This window comes from Dromiciops gliroides, chromosome 5 (genome assembly GCF_019393635.1).
Source record: "Dromiciops gliroides isolate mDroGli1 chromosome 5, mDroGli1.pri, whole genome shotgun sequence".
Taxonomy (NCBI): Eukaryota; Metazoa; Chordata; class Mammalia; order Microbiotheria; family Microbiotheriidae; genus Dromiciops; species Dromiciops gliroides.
In genome coordinates, this window is record NC_057865.1 from 104,854,991 (window position 1) to 104,876,027 (window position 21,037).

Sequence of the window (21,037 nt, forward strand, 5' to 3'; positions counted from 1 at the left end):
GCAAGCCATGTGGCTTTTCTTTGGTGTCAGGAAGTGACGTTTGCTCCTAGGTACTGTCTATCAAAGCTACCAGCCAATTAGCTTGGAGCTGTGTGTGCATGTGGATGGGATGTTCCCAGTTTCACAGGAGGCTTGTGGGAGAAAGAAGAGGCGAGGCTGGCTCTCTTGCTCTCTTTCATCAGGACTCTTCTGGAGAGCAGAGCAGAAATGCAGGCTTCTTGAGATAGCTGAATGTAGGACTCTCTCCTTGTCTTCACCAAATTCTTATTCTACTTAACAAATGCTTAAAAGTCTTGCTAAAGCTTATAATTTATTGGCAACCACTCATTAGATATTTTAGACAGACTAGCTAGAATTTTAGCCCCTTAAAGGACAATGGAGACATCCTTGAACTCCCGGGATAACCTCCTCTTTTTTTAATGTTTTTTTTTTTTTAGTTTTTTGGTTTTTGGTGAGGCAGTTGGGGTTAAGTGACTTGCCTAGGTTCACACAGCTAGTAAGTGTTGAGTATCTGAGGCCGGATTTGAACTCAGGTCCTCCTGACTCCAGAGCCAGTGCTCTATCCACTGCGCCACCTAACTGCCCTGATAACCTCCTCTTGCATATTACCTGGAAGATTTCAGTCAGCTTTTGTATGAGCAATGAACCTCACTGCCTTGTAAATCTCACCTGGAATAGAATCAACACCAGGCACTTTGCCGCACAAGAGTAACCTAATGTCATGGAAAACCTCTTCTTCAGTTGGAAGTTTGGTTAGAGAAGGATGGAAATCATGGCTTAGAATATCAGTTGAAGAAAAAGGAAATATTTAATCTAAACAAGAGAAGATCTGGGTGAGAGCGTAACATACAGTAGCGATTATCACATATTTAGTTTGAGGGTTTTTTTTTTAATTTGTTCTGTTTTGTGTTGTTTTTGAGACTGTATCTCCCTCCCTCACCCAGGCTATAATTACAGCAGCCACTCAAAGGCCCAAACCCATTACTGATTGGTACCACATCTTTGATATGCCCTGTTTCCTACCAGGGCTGGTTCTCCCCTCCTTAGGCAGCCTGGTGGCTCCCTGCCTGGAACCTAGACCCAAGGCTAACCATATTGGTGCCAGATCAAGTGTGGACACCAGGCCAGCTTGGCCCTATCACAGGTCAGAACTCCTGAGCTTCACCTTCCAGAGATGAAGAGATTACAGGTGTGGGCCTCCAATCCAGCTTTCTTCATCTATTTGAAGGTCCCTTTTATGGAAGAAGAAGATTCATTCGGCTTAGCTCTTAAGGGCAGAAGCAGAAACAGTGGTTGAAAACTGCAGAGAAAGGGGGCAGCTAGGTGGCGCAGTGGATAAAGCACCGGCCCTGGATTCAGGAGGACCTGAGTTCAAATTCAGTCTCAGACTCTTGATACTTACTAGCTGTGTGACCCTGGGCAAGTCACTTTACCCTCGTTGCTCCCGCACATACACAAAAGAAAAAAAGAAAAAGAAAACTGTAGAGAAGCCAGCCTTTTCTAACCAATGGAGCTATGAAGAAGTGGGATGGGCTTTCTCAGCATGCAGTGAGATCTGTATTATGGGGTATTTTTTTATGAATACTGGATGGTCTCTTGCTTGGTACCCTGTAGAAGGGAACCTTAGGTGTCAGTTGGATTAAATGACTTCTAAGTTCACTTCTAATTCTGAGAGTTTATGATTATGCAAAAGCATAAAGTTGTATAAAAGCATCTGCCCTTAGGGTGCTTATTCTATTGGAGGGTGTGTGTGTGATATAACATGTACACAATTGAATATAATACAAGACAGGGAATGAAGGGGGCAAGTGAGAGATAAGATAGTACCCTAGGAAAGTTTGAGAAGTAAGATGACACTGATAACTGAATGAATTAGGAAAAGATTCATTAAATAAAAGGTATTCCATTTTATTATTATTATTTCATTTTAAATCAATCTTCAGCGAGCTCCTACTTGGATTTGAAGTTTCAGTCTTCTAATCCCTTTTGCCCTTGAAAGCAGCTAGGTGGCTCAGTGGGTAGAGCCTAGGCTTGGAGTCAGGAAGACCTAAGTTCAAATTTGACCTCAGACACTAGCTTTGTGATCTTGGACAAATCACTTAACTTCTACTTGCCTTAATCCGCTGGAGAAGAAAATGACAAACCACTCCAGTATCTCTGCCGAGAAAACCCCATAGACTGCACTGGCATGCTATGGCCCACCAGGTCATGAAGAGTCCAGACAAGACTACGCAAGAAGTCTCTTTTACCTCAATTAGCAATCTATGAAAACACACTTTGATGCACTAGGAAGACAACAATTTAAAGGCATCTTTCAACAACTCCTTTCAAAAAGTCAAGAATTTGTTAATGATATAAATAATAATAGTAGATAGTATTTTTTTTTGCAAAGCACATCATTGGATTTAATTTAGATTTTTACTTAGGGAATTTTTAGAACCAGGAAGACCCGAGTTCAAATATGACCTCAAACACTTATTAACTTATCCTGTGCAAGTCACTTAACTTGTTTGTCTTAGTTTCCTCATCTGTTAAATGAGCTGTAGAAGGAAATGGCAAATCACTCCAGTATCTTTGCCAAGAAAACCCTAAAATATGGGGTCACAAAGAGTCAGGCATAACTGAAAGGACTGAAGAACAGCAATAAAATTTTTTATTTCATTACTATTTCATTTCAGGAAGTTTCAGTTTTTAAAAATTGGGCTCTGTATACTTCTATCATTATTTTATAGTGAGTATCTTACAAGTTCGTGTGTGTGTGTGTGTGTGTGTGTGTGTTTACATGTGTTTAAGTTCGGAATTTTTAAAAATCAAATTTGAAAAATATAAGAAGGCATGAAAGGATTCTGAGAGGGTATACCCATGTTGATGAAATCACAGATCAACCAAAAATGTTGTGGATTTTATCTAAAGAATGAACGAAATCTTCTTTGAGCATCTGATCATTTGGCACAGGAGAAGTTGGAAAGGAGAGGGGAACGAACATTCAGTAACCACCTCCTATGTGCCAGGTACTTTGCTAAGGACTTTAGAAGTATTATCTCGGGTGCAGCTAGGTGGCTCAGTGGATAAAGCACTAGCCCTGGATTCAGGAGGACCCGAGTTCAAATCCTGCCTCAGAAACTTGATACTTACTAGCCATGTGACCCTGGACAAGTCACTTAACCCTCATTGCCCCTGAGGGGGACAAAAAAGAAGTATGATCTCATTTGATCCCTACAAAAACCCTGGGAGGTAGGTGCTATTATTATCCCCATTTTACAGATGAGGAAAGTAATATCTCAGAATGTGGCATCTCACAAGTCATTAAAATGCAAATAAGATCATTTATCACACAGGTCACATCATATCCTGTTTCACCAGACTTTAAGACTGCATAGTCTGGGGCAGCTAGATGGCTCAGTGGATAGAGCAGCGGCCCTGGATTCAGGAGTACCTGAGTTCAAATCCGGCCTCAGACACTTAACACTTACTAACTGTGTGACCCTGGGCAAGTAACTTAACCCCAATTGCCTTACTAAAAAAACAAACAAACAAAAAACAAAAACAAAAAACAAAAAGACTGCATAGTCTGGTTATATCAGACAGTGTTATCTGAACTATTATTCTAAGTGAATTATCAGCTGAAACTTGGAAATCTTTTAGTTATATAGAGACTTATTGTACTGGTATTTATTGTAATGAAATTTGGTCTGTACAAATATTTGTGCTTCTATAAGTTCTTGGGTCCAAAGTTTAATGATTTAAAAAAAGAAGAAGCAAGTCTTTCTTGATCCCTTTACCAGTTAAGTGCATAATCTTAAACACTGCCAATGAAATGATTTGAGGTCCTTCTTGAAATAGTGGTGGATCTTTACTTCTAAACACTCACTTTACAAAAAACTGATACATACAAATGGCTTTGCTTCCCACCTAGAGGAAGGGAATTGAAGTTGGGAGGATCTGAGTTCAAAACTGACCTCAGCGGGGCGGCTAGGTGGTGCAGTGGATAAAACACCAGTCCTGGATTCAGGAGAACCTGAGTTCAAATAGGGCATCAAACTCTTGCCACTTACTAGCTGTGTGACCCTGGGCAAGTCATTTAACCCCAAATGTCTTAAACATTCTGGGCCATCTCCAATTGTCCTGCCACTGGACCCAGGTGGTTCTGGAGGAAAGAGTGAGGTTGGTGACTTTGCACAGCCTTCCCTCACTTAAATCCAATTTGCTGCAAGCCATGACCCCAATGTCATGGTCCTCTTCGAAAACGATGGGCAAACAACAACAAGAAGAGAAAGGGAAGTAGCAGAATTGGAAGAGACCTTATTGGTCATTTAGTCCAAACCCTCCATTTTACAGGAGAAGGAACTGAAGCTCAGACAGGTAGACATGAAATCCAAAGTGATGTAGCCAATCAGGAGAAGAGCTAAGATGCAAACACTGGTTTTACACCTCCTCGTTACCTTACCGTATGGCAGCGAAACCTGGACTACATACACTAGACAAGAGAAGAAGCTTAACAGCTTCCACACGTGCTGCCTTTGGCACATCCTTGGCATATCTTGGTCAGATAGGATCACCAACACAGAAGTTCTCCAATGCGCACAACTTCCGAGCATCTACACGCTACCGCACCTCATGCAAAATGGGTGCGTTCCTAAAGACCTACTCTATGGCGAGTTAGCCTCAGGCCAAAGACCTGCTGGACACCCCCAGCTTTGCTACAGAGATGTATGCAAGCGAGACCTGAGGGCTCTGGGAATAGATGTAGGCAGCTGGGAAGAGATGGCCAAGGACCGTGCCCAATGGAGTTCAGTACTCAGGAGCAGCTTGAGATGGGCCTTCAAGCTCGGGAGGAAGAAAAACGAATGAGACGCAGGAACCAACGGGCAACAGAGAGCGCAGTTGTCCGATGTCCTCGTTGAGGCAGGAGCTGTGGCTCCCGTATCGGACTGCACAGCTACACTGTGGCCTGTGGCTCTTCAAGGCACTGATCCATGGTCATCCCCAACTGGTGGAAGCCTACTAGTTCATGGTTTTTGACTGGTTAGGGTATGTCAATCCTCCCCCATGGCCTCACTCACCAACCCTGTAACTTCCTGAACCAAAGTGCCTTTCCCAGGCCACCACTCCCCATGTACATTTTCTCCCCCACTAAAAATGTATGCTCCTTGAGGGTAGGACTACGTTTGCTTTATATTTGTAACCCCAGCACTGAGCACAGTGCTTCTCACATAGTAAATGCTTAATACGTTCTCATTCGTTTCTGAATTAAAGGTTTTGAACCTGAGAGAATGGAAGAATGAGGATATTAATAGAGAGAAGCTTGAGGATCTATTGAACTTGAAGAACTTATAGAAGAATAAATATTTGTATAGGCCAAATTTTATTATAATAAATACCAGTATAATGCAAAAATCTCTATAACTAAAGGTTTCCAAGTTTTTGTTGATAATCCACTTAGAATAATATTCAAGATAACATACTCCAACGTAGCCAAAGAGGTTACAAGTAAAACATTCAAGTAGATAGTTGGTGAAAGGGGTAGTTAGGTGATGACCCTTGAATCAGGAGGACCTGGGTTCAAATCCAGCCTCAGACATTTACTAGCTCTATGACCCTAGGCAAGCCACTTAATCCTCAGGGGAAAAAAAAAAGAACTAGAGATCAAGTGAAAGGTCATGACTAGAGATTTTTTAAAATTTGCTGGGAATTATAAGCATAAAGTGATAGTTGAAGAATGAATGAGTACTTTCTGAAAGAGAGAATATATAGAGAAAAGAGAAGCCAGTGAATGAGGCATAGATGTGTAGCAGTCAGAGAACTATGGTAGTATCATGTCATGGAAGCCAAGAGAGAAGAGAGTCTCAAAAATGGGGTGGTGTGTACAGAATCAAATACAGCAGATGGTCAAGGAAGAGAGAGAAAGTTGGGAAAATGTCCTAGTTCTAGCATTTACTTCCTATAGGGCAAATCACTTAACTTCCATTACCTCTTTTCCTCATTTGTCAAATGAGAATAATGGTACCTGTGTTAGCTATCACACATGGGTTATTTGGATTTATTTTAAGCATTTACTGATATATTTTATTTTTACACCACCTTTATTTCCAATAAAATCCTTCTCCTTTAGGGGCAGCTTAGGTGGCACAGTGGGTAAAGCACCGGCCCTGGATTCAGGAGGATATGAATTAATATGCAGCCTCAGACATTTGACACTGATGAGCTGTGTGACCTTGGACAAGTCACTTAACCCTCATTGCCCTGCCCCCCCAAAAAAAATCCTTCTCCCTCCCCTGAGAAGAATCCTGATATTCCTAAGTGATTTGCCCAGCATCACATAATCAGTATTGATTAGAATTAGAACTTGCAGCCAGTTCTTCCTGGCTTTCTGTCCACTATATTAATGATTCCCATTTAGTAGTCCCAGAACCCCTTGAGAGTTTGGAACAAGGGTCTGAACAATTTTTAATGGAGCCTCAAGCAGTAAATAATCACCCTATTATGTTACAAACATATTTTTCCTCGGTGACAATAAGTATGAGTACCTTTGAAGCTTTATAGGTTTGTTCTTCAGTGATTTGGAGTTTTAGGGGCAAACGTTATCACTGTAGTTATTGGCAAGTACTTAATGAAAACATTTAAAACAATACTACGAGTAGTATGTTAAGTTATACCAAGGATCCACAACACATTATTCTTGTTGTTGTTGGGGGGGGGTGGAGGAGGAGGAGGAGGAGGAGGAAGAGGAAAAGGTGTTCAATTTGGAAATCAAAGGAATGCCCATCAATTGGGGAATGGCTAAACAAGCTGTAGTATATGATTGTGATAGAATATTATTGTGCTATAAGAAATGACAAGCAGGATGATTTCAGAAAAACCTGGAAAGGCTTGTATGAACTAATGTATAGTGAAATGAGCAGAACCAGAAGAACATTGTGCACAGTGACAGCAATATTATTCAATAAAGAACTGCAATGATTGAAATATTCTCAGCAATACAATGATTCAAAGGACTAATGATGAAGCATATTATCCACCTCCAAAGAAAGAACCGATATTGATTGAACACAGACTGAAGCATGCTATTTTTCACTTTCTTTCTTTTTTTCTTTTATTCAAGTTTTCTTATTAAAAATTACTAATATGGTACTATTTTACATAATTATACATGTATAAATTATAGTTGATTGCTTACTGCCTCAGAGAGGGGGGTGGGGAGGGAGCAAAGGAGGGATAAAATTTGGAACTGAAAACTTTAAATAACAATTTTTCATTATCTAAAAATTTTAAAAAGAAAGAAAAGGTTCAAGGAACAAAAAATGTTGAGAACCATAGTACTACATCATGCTGCCTCTCAATATTAAGAACAAGAAAACATACTATACATATTATGTGCATATATTATATAAAAGAAATAATGTATTTTGTAGGAAAGAAATATGAAAGGAATTATCAGCCACCCCTGCCTGTTCTGAGCTCTAAGAATTATAGGTCTTACCCAAGGGTTTTTCCTCCTGTCTTTCCCTTAGATACAGAGCTTATAGAAATATGAAATTTAGGGGTGAAGTTAGGGCAATAATGTATTATGCTTATATTACTTTGCATTCCAGTCTGATTTGTGTTCTTGCTATTGCCTTCCCTTCCCTGTCCCTTCGTGCCCTGCTCCATCCCTCTATTTCCCTCTTAAATAATGCAGGAAGTCATATGAGTTTGAAGACTTACTGCAGTCTTCGTCTGAGAACAGCAGAGTGGACTGGTACGCACAGACTAAGCTGGCACTCACACGCACTTTATCCGAGGAGAACGTCTATGAGGACATTCTGGGTAAGAGGCTATGAGCCTGTGTTAAAAACAAAACAAACAAAAAAAACACAGTTTGTGATGAGAAGGATTTAGTAAAGAATAGAAGAGAGAAGGAGCGGGTAGGAAGGATGACTTCTTTGAGATGGAAAGACACACCAAAATACAGATTGCAAAGCATGTACAGATAGACAGATGAAAGACTATGAGGTTGGCAAATGAGAGAACAGGCAAAGGGACTGAATATGTGGAGGGAAGTGGAACCCAAGGGGAGAGAGTGGGTTGGCTGTGATTGATCAGAAAACTGGAATGGCAGAGGGGAAAGAGCCGTGGTCAGAGGACCTTGGTTTAAATCCTTACTACTTGTATGACCTTGGGCAAGTCACCTCACCTCTCTGGGCCTCAGTTTCCCCATCTATGAAATGAAGGGGTTGGATTAGAAGACCTCAGAGTCCCTTCCTACTGTAGATCTGTGTGTCTGTCTAGGTCTATGAGCTTATGTCTAATCAGAACCTGACAAAGAGAATGTGGCCCTGAAATGGCAGGAAACTTCAAACCACAGAGGATGAATGTCTGTGAAGGAGATAAGCTTTCCCCAGCTCTAGGAGAGCTATGGAAAATGCCAGAGTGGGGTCTGACTTAAGTGAGACACGATCTCACAAGATCTGAGATTTGATTTCCAATTTTTATAGATTAAAAAAAAAAAAAGGCATCACAGACCCTTAGAACAGGAAGAGCTTTGGAGGTCGTCCAAAAAACGAATGTTCAGGCTTCTTTTAAAAACCTCCGGGGCAGCTAGGTGGCACAGTGAATAAAGCACCGGCCCTGGATTCAGGAGGACCTGAGTTCAAATCCGGTCTCAGACACTTAATACGTAATGGCTGTGTGACCCTGGGCAAGTCACTTAACCCCAATTGCCTCACAAAAAAAAAAAAACCCTCCGACGATGAGGTACTCACTACCTATTAAAGCAGTGCATTTCACTTTTGGACAGACTTAATTCTTTTTTTTTTCTTTTTTTTTTTGCGGGGCAACGAGGGTGAAGTGACTTGCCCAGGGTCACATAGCTAGTAAGTGTCAAGTGTCTGAGGCCGGATTTGAACTCAGGTCTTCCTGAAACCAGGGCTGGTGCTTTACCCACTGTACCACCCAGCTGCCCCCCCCCCCCGACTTAATTCTTAGGAAGTTTTCCCCTTATACAGAGGCAAAAACCCTGCCTCCTTCTGATATTTGACTGTGACTTCTAGTTCTGCTCTCTGAGCCTAGTCAGTCAACAAGCATTTATTAGAGGCTACTTGGCTTCTATATGTCAAGCACTGTGCTAAGTGCTGGGGATACAAAGAAAGGCTCAAGATGGTCCCTGGCCTCAAAGTGCTTACAATCTGATGGGCAAAAAAGAAAACAAATAGAATCCTACTTTATAACATCAGATGTGAAAAAGATATCCTGGTAATCTTTCTTTATTTGATCTTTAAAGCCATAGAAAACCCAAGATAAATATGAGGCCAAAATGGAAGTTTAAGGCAAAGAAGTGATATTAACTTGGTTGAACATCAGTGACACTGAAGACTATTTCCTTAACTAGTTTCACTTACATAAAATTTGTGAAAAAGCAATCAATTCCCTAAATTCAAACTCAGCATTTGAAATAGTAGTTCACATTGATATGGCACTTTACAAATATCATTGTGGGGGCAGCTAGGTGGCACAGTAGATAATGCATTGGCCCTGGAGTCAGGAGTATCTGAGTTCAAATCCAGCCTCAGACACTTGATACTTGCTAGCTGTGTGACCCTGGGCAAGTCACTTAACCCCCATTGCCCTGCAAAACAAACAAACAAACAAACAAACAAAATTTTTAGTAATTTTTTTAAATTACAAATATCATTGTTCTAGCAACCCTGTGAGATAGGTGGTAAAAGTATTGTTATGCCCATTTTATAGATGAAGGAGCAGAGGTTCAGAGAGATCAGGTGAGTTGCCCCAGATGACACAGGTAGTAAACAACAGAGCTGCGATTGAGGCTCCTGACCTGTTGCCTTTGACTGCAGATCCACCACTGAAGGAGAATCCTTATGAGGACATTGAGCTACATGGTCGCTGCCTGGGAAAGAAGTGTGTCCTGAATTTTCCAGCGTCCCCTACCTCCTCCATCCCTGACACTCCCACCAAGGTAGGAGAGAAGGGTGTGGAAAAGGCAGGGAGGGAGGGGTATTTGAGCAATCTGAACATGGGCATACCATTGGGCTCCATTCCTTGGAACACTTCCTCTAAGCCTTGAAGACTTCCCAACTGGGTTATGGCAGCATTTAACACTTAAGTGGTCTCCCCACGTTGATTTATCCAGATTTATCTTCCTGAAACCCCACTTTTGTGACGTCCCTTTTCCAAAATTGAGAGAATAAGATGCACAAGGAAGATTTAAGGCCTACTTTGGGTTTGAACCCACAGTTCTTAGGTAGATCTGTGATTTTATCAATGTGAGTAACCTCTGCCAAAGCAAATCCTAATCCTTTCTCATCCTGTTAGCTACACTCGCAGAATATTACCAATGTCATTTTTTTTTAAATCCAAAAGTCCTGAATTTAAGGAGTGATTATTTACATTCTGAACACATTTCTTGATTTACAAAAAGACCCATTAAAAGTTGCTCTTCCGGGGCAGCTACGTGGCGCAGTGGATAAAGCACCAGCCCTGGATTCAGGAGTACCTGAGTTCAAATTTGGCCTCAGACACTTGACACTTACTAGCTGTGTGACCCTGGGCAAGTCACTTAAACCCAATTGCCTCACCAAAAATAAAAGAAAAAGAAAGTTTGGACCAAGGGCCACATAGGTAATGAGTCTCAAAGCTGGATTCAAGTCTTTGTCTTCTGATTCTTGGCTAAGGAATTGCCCCAAAACATCCCTTGAGCATCTGTGTTTCCAATCTCACCTTATTCCTCTGCAATGTCCTCTGCTTTCCTCTTTGCCTACCCAAATTCCTACCCTTCCTTCAAAGCCCACCTCTTCCAGGAAGCCTTCCCAAATGACTCTTACTCACACTGATCTCTTCCCTTTTTTGAACTTTTAAAGCACTTGTTGACTTCATCATTCAGTTGGACATTTAATTTTGTATTGTGTTGGATTGTTCTTGGTATCTCCCAATTATCACTATATATGGAATAGTTAAATAACGGTAAAAGATGATACATCATTAAGTGCTAAAAGGAGCTATTCCAAAATGGGTCCAGTTGTGCTTAGGATACTTCAACTCAAATTATGTCTTGAGTGTTATGTTTATTTAACTGTGAAGAACTGTGAAGATTCTCTAGAATTCCTAACCCATTCTCTACTGTAGACACCAGGCACAATCCATCAATAAATCAAAGCATTCCTTAAGCACCTACTATGGGCCAGGCACTGTGCTAGGGACTAAAAATAAAAAGACAAAAACAGGGGCAGCTAGGTGGCACAGTGGATACAGCACTGGCCCTGGATTCAGGAGGACCTGAGTTCAAATCCCGCCTCAGACACTTGACATTTACTAGCTGTGTGACCCTGGGCAAGTCACTTCACCCTCATTGCCCTGCCCGAAAAAAAAAACACAACACTTTCCCTTATGCTTTGCTGTGGGAAAACACCTGCAAATATTGCTGTAGATCCCTCTTTCACTTATGAATAGGGCAAAGGGAAGAGAGGGACAAGCGTTTATTAAGGAATCTATTATTATACATTACAAGTTAAGAACCTTTACCCTGGAGGAAGGATTTGAGCACAATGGGTACATCCTCTATGGAGGATGTATGGAGGAATATAGACAGGTGTCATCATGCAGGGTGAGAAAGCATGGATAGGTTGCAATCTGCCCCAGTAGAGGGAATACCCACATTAATGAGATCACAGAAGTACATTAAAGGGGCGGCTAGGTGGTGAAGTGGATAAAGCACTGGCCCTGGATTCAGGAGTACCTGAGTTCAAATCCGGCCTCAGACACTTGACACTTACTAGCTGTGTGACCCTGGGCAAGTCACTTAACCCCCATTGCCCCGCCAAAAAAAAGAGAGAGAGAGAGAAACAGGTGGGATCTCTGCCCAGAGAGGCTGCCCAGTTTCTTTAAAAAAAAAAAAAAGAAGAAGTACATTAAAGCGAAGGGTACCCATTGGGTAGTTCTCAGGCTGATCCCTGCTGAGTCCCTTCCTGCATCAAAGGTTCTGCTCCTTATTTCCTTCTCTTTCCTCTCCTTCCCTCAGCTGATCCACCCTTGCCCTTTCTATCCTTGCCAGTTTCCTCCTATTTCAGCCTGTTTTCCATACTCAACTCTGCTTCCTAGGTCCCAGTTCTTTCTTTTTTTTTTCCAGGAGCACTCCTACAACATCTCCCTTTCCCTTTCTTTCTTTTTTCTTTTTCTTTTTTCTTTTTTTTTTTTTTTGCAGGGCAGTGAGGGTTAAGTGACTTGCCCAGAGTCACACAGCTAGTATGTGTCAAGTGTCTGAGGTTGGATTTGAACTCAGGTCCTCCTGAATCCAGGGCCGGTGCTTTATCCACTGTGCCACCTAGCTGCCACCTCCCTTTCCCTTTCTATTCCTTAGGCCCTTTCCCATGTCAAGCACTCATTGGGATCTGGGGAGTATGTGTAGAAATGAAACAATTTGATGGCAGCACATGTGTCTTTTTTCCTTGTACAGAAGATGATCTGACCAAATGCTTGAATAAAACAACCAGAAAAAATTAAGCCCATGAGGTCAACATGCAACCTGCCTGAACCTGGGGTGCAGCTTACCTAACTTCTCTAGCAAAAAAAAGTTTTACCTAATCAGTTAACTTCCACGAACTCATAGAGCAGTAGGGTCCAATCACCTGCACAGCACTAGTCAGGTCCAGGTTAGAGTGAATAATAAATTCCCTGAAGTGGTCACATAGGTTACAATTTGTACTATTTGAACTTATAATTATGTAAAATATGATAACTGGTTCCAACCCAGTGGAAAGCTGAAGCATGATTTGAGTAATACAAACACTTCTGGGGATTCTTTGTTCTCACTAAACAGGACCTAGCTGTACCGTTCTGTAACCAACTGCTGACTGGTTTGGATTCATTAGAAATAGTCATTGAAGTGGAGTGTAATTCAGTTTATAATTAAATGACTTCAGACTGCATTTGTGGATTTCTGGTTATGGGACCCACACTTGGTTACTCTTGAGCTAAGCCAAGTAAGATCAATAGTATTATTATTTTTTTTTAGTACAATAGAGTTAGTAGTTCTAGATGAAGACTAAGAAGCAGCTAGAATGGGAATCCCTTCCCCCTAAATCATGTTCTATTTTTAACTCTTTGGGGAACAAGAGAGAGGAATATATTGTAGGGATTTTAACTATCATACTGCATCAAATAAACCCCAAATTACTTTCCAGTTATTTGGCTTCTCGCTCCCTGATATGTAAGTTGCGTGAGGTCAGGAAATTTTTGTATTTTTTCCTTTCTTTGTATCCCAGGTACTTAGCACAGTCCCTTTAGTAAGGCTTATTAAATGTTGGCTCAGACACTAATTGACTTTTTTTTTTTATTGAGGCAATTGGGGTTAAATGACTTGCCCAGGGTCACACAGCTAGTAAGTGTTAAGTGTCTGAGGCTGGATTTGAACTCAGGTACTCCTGACTCCAGGGCCGGTGTTCTATCCACTGCGCCACCTGGCTGCCCCTACTGATTGACTTTTAGAGGAAGACAGTTGTAGAGACTCCCAAAGACATACAGCCACAGCAGAGTGGACATAATGGGAAAATGTTGGGCTGCTTCATGGGCTTATTGATTGAAAAGTTTTGCTTTAGAAGGAGCTTTATTGGGCAGCTAGGTGGCACAGTGGATAAAGCACTGGCCCTGAATTCAGGAGGACCTGAGTTCAAATCTGACCTCAGACACTTGGCACTTACTAGCTGTGTGACCCTGGGCAAGTCACTTAACCCCCATTGCCCCTCAAAAAACAAAAACAACAACAAAAAAGAAGGGTCTTCATCATGTTGAGCCCTGCCACCTCTTCTTCTTTAACTCATACTTTTCTTCTTCTACTTCTTCTCTCACCAACAGTTAGCCTCCAAACCTGCATTCTTCCGACAAAATTCAGAGCGAAGGAACTTCAAGCTGTTGGACATGAGAAAGCTAAGTCGAGATGGTACTGGATCTCCTTCTAAAATCAGCCCGCCCTCTACTCCCAGCAGCCCAGATGATACTTTCTTCAACCTGGAAAACCCCCAGAATGGAAAGAGGAGAAGAAAGATACCCAAGGTAACTCCCCCAAGTCTGCCCACAAGCTGCCTTTTCCAGAAATGCACCTTGCTGCTAGGGCTGCCCTGGGACACCAGAGGGTCTGGACAAAGTAGAAATTGGTGGAGCCCTTCCGCCTTGTTCTTCTGTATGTCCTAAGTGGGTCTCAACACTCATTTCACTCCTTCATGACCAGTTTTACACCAACACTATTCAGATAACATTTAAAGTGTTATTGGGGCGAAGCTAGATGGCGCAGTGGATAAAGCACCGGCCCTGGATTCAGGAGTACCTGAGTTCAAATCCGGCCTCAGACACTTGACACTTAACTAGCTGTGTGACCCTGGGCAAGTCACTTAACCCCCATTGCCCTACAAAACCCAAAACAAAACAAAATATTTATATATTTTGTCTTGATATATCAGATACTTCCCAACAAACATCCAAACTAAACCCCATAGAAAGCACAGTCTCCAAAATCAGTTAAGCAGAACTACCAAAGACTGTGATTGTTTGCAAGTGATGATACATGTTACTTTCCACTTTTATAGTTTATAACACGGTTCATTCTTTTTTTTTTTTTTTTGCAACAAACATTTATTTTATTTTTCCAGTTACATGTAAGGGTAGTTTTCAACATTCATTTTCATAAGATTTAGAGTTCCAAATTTTTCTCCCTCCCTCCATTTCCTCCCCCCTCCACAAGACAGCAACCATTCTGATATAGGTTATATATGTAGAATCCACAAGTGCTCTTTTTATCAGTTCTTTCTATGGGGGTGGATAGTATGCTTTGTCATTAGTCCCTTGGGATTGTCTTGGATCATTGTATTGCTGAGAGTTGCTAAGTCATTCACAATTGCTCATCAAACAATACTGCTGTCACTATGCCCAATGTCCTCCCAGTTCTGCTCACTTCACTACATATCAGTTCATATGAGTCTTTCAAGGTTTTTCTGGTATCATCCTGTTTGTCATTTCCTATAGCACAATACCATTCCACTATAATCATATACCACAGCTTCTTCAGTCATTCCTCAATTGATGGACATTCCCTTGATTCCCAATTCTTAGCCACCACATAGAGTTGCTATAAATATTTTTTGTGCAAGTTTTCTCCCTTTTCTCTTTTTCATGATTACTATTGTTAACTATTTCCCTTCATCCTATTCCCTTCCCCATGATATTTACTCTATTATCTATCTTCTTTCACCCTGTCCCTCTTCAAAAGGAATTTGCTTCTGCCAGTCTCCTCCCCCAATCTGCCCTCCCTTCTTTTGCCCTTCTCTCTTTATCCCCTTCCCCTCCCATTTTCCTGCAGGGTTAGATTACTCCACCCAATTGAGTGTGTAATAATATGGTTCATTCTTAAATATAATGTCAGACCCTACAACTTGAGAGAAGTTGAAAGATTCTCGGTTTACCATTTTACATTTAAATATTAGCAAATGGGATAAAAATAAGGAAATGAATTGGCAGCCTTGTATCCATACCATCTAGCAAAGTACTTGTTTTATAGTAGGTAATTATACTGATTGATGGGATTACAGCAAGGTTAATCTGGCAGGTTGGCTTCCTCCACTAAAATGCTCATTGTGCCATGCAAGTGATCCTGTTTGCTCTCTTGTAGATATTGCCTAATTGAAAGGGCTTTGAGTGTATATGCTTTAGCAGGACCATCCTAATCCATCTTAGAGGAGCTCACTACCAGGAATGTCCACCAGGTTTTAGCTACAGCAACTCATGACCTTGTCTCCCAAGGCATGGAGGCACTGTGATCCAGATTGACAAAGGGAATACACAGAGTGAGGAAATCACACACCCTTGAAGTTGAAAAGAGCTAGCTAGAGACAGAGGTCATCTATCTAGAGGAAGGGAACTCAGAAGCCATCTAATCCAACACCTTCATTTTATAGATGGGAAAATTGGACACAGGGAAGTTAGGTAAATCCTTCAGAACCATCAGGCAGGAAAGCATCAAAGGTAGATTTGAAACCCAGGACTTCTTGCTCTAGAGCCAATGTTTCTTCCACACTGCCTCCCTAGATCTCCAAGTAGATATAAATAATAGATGCCCATTTGACAAAGATGTGAGGAAAATAAAATGTGTTATGTATTCTTGTATATCTGTGTGTAAGGTATAAATATGTTTTGGTAAGGGTTGCCTCTCAACTAGAATTTTTTTGGGGGGAGGGTGGGGCAATGAGGGTTAAGTGACTTGCCCAGGGTCACACAGCTAGTAAGTGTCAAGTGTCTGATGCAGGATTTGAACTCAGGTCTTCCTGAATCCAAGGCTGGTGCTTTATCCACTGTGCCACCTAGCTGCCCTCCCAACTAGAATTTAAGGACCTTAATCCCTTTTCCTTTTCAGTCAGTCAATAAATCAATCCACAATCATTAATCATTTTGTGCTAAGCACTGTGCTCATTTCTGGGAATACAAAGAAAAAGCAAAAAGAGTCCCTTCCTTCCACTAGCTTACATTCTTTTTTTTTCTTTTTTCTTTCTTTATTTTTAGTAGCTTACATTCTAATGGGGAGACCCTTGCCTGCACATAAAGTAGTACATAAAAGATAAATACAGAGTAGATGAAAGGTAGCTTTAGAGAGGAAGGCACTAGCAGCTGAATATCCTCCCAAAGACAGATGATGAGATTTTCTGGCACCACTCCCATAAAATGAGGTCCGTGCCTGGGAACATTTTTTCAGCTAGTTCTTCCTTTTTTTTTCTTTTAATTATTATTTAGGAGAAGCTTCTCCCTAAAATACAGCACTGACTTCTCATAATTATCAATCTGTGGGAAACAAAATCATTTCCTAATTAGTGGGAACCCTCTGTTGTGTAATAGTGGAAAAAATATAGGCAAATACTGCAGTTTCTGGTAACAATGTAATGAGCTGTCCATGTTCATTAGACATTACTGACAACTACTTCCCTGTCTCACCAAAAAGAGCACCAACAGAAAACAAGTCAGCACAAGTGAGAAATGTTTCTCCATCCACCCTTCACCGGCTCTGTGAGCCTAGCTGTGTGCATGAAGCATGGGAGTCTAGGTTTGCCCACATACGCAGTCTATCCTCTACACATTCCTAGACCTGTGAGCTACAGAAGAACTAGGTAGGACTTAGAAACACAACCTCAAGGCTGCTGACGTTGATTTTTCTCCTTTTGATGTTGCGTAGTTGGTGTTGCGGATCAATGCTATTTATGAAGCCCGAAGGGGCAAGAAGCGAGTGAAGAGGCTGTCACAGTCAACGGAGAGCAATTCAGGAAAAGGTAGAGACGCTCAACCACAGGGGACCTAGAAATGGAGCCTTCTGGGAGGCAGATGTAATTAGGTGTGACTGGTTCAGCAATAGAACAGAACAAGCCAAGGTCGACTGTAAACTGCCATAGCCAGTGCCCTATATACGATTTGGTGGTCAGTCAGGTGGCAGAGGAACTGGGCTCTCATCTCTGTCTGTAAGGCCTTCTTTTGTCAGAGCACCCTTGGCCTTAGCACTGATCACGTTACCCTGCTCCCCCATTCTGAGCTCAGTTCACTATTCTGCTTGACCCTTCATGAGTGTCTTCTACCTCTGCATAGAAGAAGCCAAAAGCATCATCCCTTGCTGATGTTCATCTGAATCCAGGGGTTCCTTACCCTTTTTGTGCCATGGAACCCGTGGGCAATCTGGTTAAGACTAGAGACATCATCTCAGAATCATGTATTTAAATACATAAACACAGGATTACTGATTATACAGAAATAATTTGTTAAAAAAAAAAGAAAGAAAGAAAGAAAGAAAATGAAAACAAGTTTGCAGATCTCAGGTCTCTCAGCCAGATGTTTGAGATTAGTTTTATTAAACCACCTAAGACAATGATTTGTTGAGAGTATGCTAAAATGTAAGTAGAAATAAAAGCCCTTTTGGAACCAGCTGGATTGTATGTTTCCGTGTATCATACAAAAATGTCATTTGTCGGGAGGATTTGCATTCACATCTCTTTGCCTTGTTCTTTTCGGCACAGTGACAGATGAAAACAGTGAATCAGACAGTGACACTGAGGAGAAACTGAAAGGTGAGATGAAGAATGGATGTGGGACATGACCTACCCTACAGTTATTTGAAATGGTTGATCATTTCCTGTTCTAAGAGTCAAGAAAAGAAAGAAGACTAACAAAGCCTAGGAAGGTCTTTTCCATTAAGTAAGGAAGGCCCAGCTTTCAAATGCCAGGTCAACAAATGAAACTCTAAGAGGCTGGATCATAGGGTAGAGGGAAAGGGGGAGGAGAAGCACAGAGAGAATTCAGAAGAGGGGTAACCACAGTCTTCTCTGGGGCTCAGTGAGAAGCCATAGAGTCCAATAGTTTAATGTTATGAGATCAGGTGATGGGTGTAAGACTCCCTCACCACTCCAGATTCATCATTTTTGTCACACTTACCGCCACTTCTTTGTGAAAAGATTACCGCACCTAGACTCTGCCTATTGAAAGTCACAAAATCCTGGTTTCCATTTTAGTTCTGTTATTCTGCCACCCGAGTTACCTTGGGCAAGTCACTTGAACCCTCTAGACTTCAGTTTTCTCTTATGTAAAATAAGGGTATTGGACTAGATGTTCTCTAAGGTCCCTATATGCTCTAACATTCTGTGATCCTAAAGAGACCCAAAATATATTTACTGGCTTTCACCAAGAGATGGGATTTTAGAAAGAAAGGAGACCAGCATCACCATCCCCACTTAACAGGTGGAATGAGGACTTTGGTGAACTACTCAAAGTGTCCGTGCAGAATAGAGAAGAGCCATAAACTAAGTTTCCCTAACCCTGATCAAATGCTCTCATTTCCAAGATTTGGCTACTTAGGGGTTAAAAGGCCATTGAAGTGATGGGTATAGCTTTATTGGAAGGTGAAACAGTACAAGTTGGACCAAGCACACAAATCAGGCATTACCAAGAATGCTGAAGTGGTATGAAAGTATCCATTTAACAAAATTAGCTTTCCTCTCTCTCTCTCTCTCTCCCTCTCTCCCTCTCTCTCTCTCTCTCTCTCTCTCCTCTCTCCTCTCTCTCCTCTCTCTCTCTCTCTCTCTCTCTCTCTCCCTCTCTCTCTCTCTCTCTCTCTGTCTCTCTCTCTCTCTCTCTCTCTCGCTCTCTCTCTCTCTCCCTCTCTCACTCCCTCTCTCTCTCTCTCTCTCTCTCTCCCTCTCTCCCTCTGTCCCTCTCTCTCCCACTCTCTCCCACTCTCTCACTGCCCAGCTCACAGCCAACGCCTGGTCAATGTGAAATCCCGTCTGAAACAGGCTCCCCGGTATCACTCTCTGGAGCGGGATCTCATTGAGTACCAAGAGAGGCAGCTCTTTGAGTATTTTGTGGTGGTGTCACTACAGAAGAAACAGGCAGGGGCTGCATATGTGCCGGAACTCACCCAGCAGTTCCCTCTGAAGGTAAGAGCTGAGCTAGGCTTCCAATGAACAGAACTGTCTTCTACCATGAAGCTTCATATTTCCATCTGCAGTCATGCCTTGTACTACCAGAAGGACTTGGAGCGTATGGAGAAGCAGGGAACCCTAAGAAAAGAGTAATTACTGCTAAAATTTTTTCAGATGGTTTGTAAGATAATGATTACGTCCTAACTTCAGTGTATTGGGTGTGAGGCTCCATAGTGAAAGACAGATGGGAAAATATATGGCATCCCTGGTTCAAAAATCAAAAGCACTAATGGGTTGGGAAATCCTGAGGAATCTCTCCTTCTTGCTTATCCCTTCTCTCATCTACCCATCTACTCTCTCTCAGCTGGACCCCATCTTTTCTTATCTGCTTTCTTATACTACTATTTCTCTTAGTTATATAACTTCCATATGCTGTCTGACTGCCTAGCTATGTCTTTTTTTTTTTTTAATCTCTATACATGGGGCAGCTAGGTGGCTCAGTGGATAGAGCACCGGCACTGGATTCAGGAGTACCTGAGTTCAAATCCGGCCTCAGACACTTAACACTTACTAGCTGTGTGACCCTGGGCAAGTCACTTAACCCCAATTGCCTCACTAAACAAAACAAAAACAAAAATCTCTATACATTTGTCTTTGTATCTTTTGCACTTAGCTCAGGTCCTGGTGCATAGTAGGCACTAAAATGATTATCAAATGTTGAATGAATGAATATATATGTCTATATAACAGAATTCAATTATTGCTTGGTTTGTCATATGAATTCAGGTTTTTTAAATTAAGTATTTTAACCCATAGATTAAAATTGTGGTCTCCAGGAAAGAACCATATACAACAAAAGTCTTATGTGCTATACAATAATTAACCGATAATAGACATTAGTGCTATTGCCCTAATGCCAACATGATAAAGGAGTTCCACTGTATTTGTGGAAGGAAGAAAACAAGCATTTGTTAAGTTGCTATCTTTCAGATGATCCCCATTTTCCAGTGGAGGAAACTGAGACAGACTGAGGTTAAGTGACTTGCCCAGAGTCACACAGCTCCAAAATATCTAAGACCAGATTTAAACTCAGGTCTTCCCAACTCCAGGGCTAGTGCTCTTACCCACTACCCAAACCTCACTACCCCTATTCGTGGTACATATAGCAATGTTCATTTGTACCCCTTTGTGATGGAACAGAAAACAGCACCCTAGCTGGAGTCTCAGTCCCTTCTGCAGGCAGAGCTCATATTCTTTCATCCTTTAAATTCTAATTGATCACCAAAACCAAAAATTTAAATATACACTATAAAAAATGACAGCACAGGGGCAGCTAGGTGGCACAGTGGATAAAGCACTGGATTCAGGATTACCTGAGTTCAAATCCAGCCTCAGACACTTAACACTTACTAGCTGTGTGACCCTGGGCAAGTCACTTAACCCCAATCGCCTCACCCAAAAAAAAAAAAAAAGACAGTACATAAAACCATAATGGAGTTTATTCTTTACTTCTAACATCTAAGAGGAAAAAGAAGATAATTTTTTTGTCAGAGACCATATCCCCAGGTCCCCACTTCCCCTTTTCCAGCAGGACATTTCTTCCC

General features: G+C 41.5%; 1 protein-coding gene across 2 annotated transcripts in view; it reads left to right on the forward strand.

Annotated features, from left to right (window-relative positions):
- The window catches only part of DENND2A (DENN domain containing 2A), a 187,179-nt gene that overhangs the window by 69,303 nt on the left and 96,839 nt on the right, over nt 1-21,037 (forward strand). For both annotated transcript variants that reach the window (XM_043966250.1, XM_043966251.1), the window contains exons 4-9: nt 7,679-7,806; nt 9,834-9,955; nt 13,846-14,043; nt 17,204-17,297; nt 18,033-18,083; nt 19,261-19,448. In XM_043966250.1, the coding sequence (XP_043822185.1) occupies nt 7,679-7,806; nt 9,834-9,955; nt 13,846-14,043; nt 17,204-17,297; nt 18,033-18,083; nt 19,261-19,448 (781 nt within the window). The remainder of the gene's footprint in view (nt 1-7,678; nt 7,807-9,833; nt 9,956-13,845; nt 14,044-17,203; nt 17,298-18,032; nt 18,084-19,260; nt 19,449-21,037) is intronic.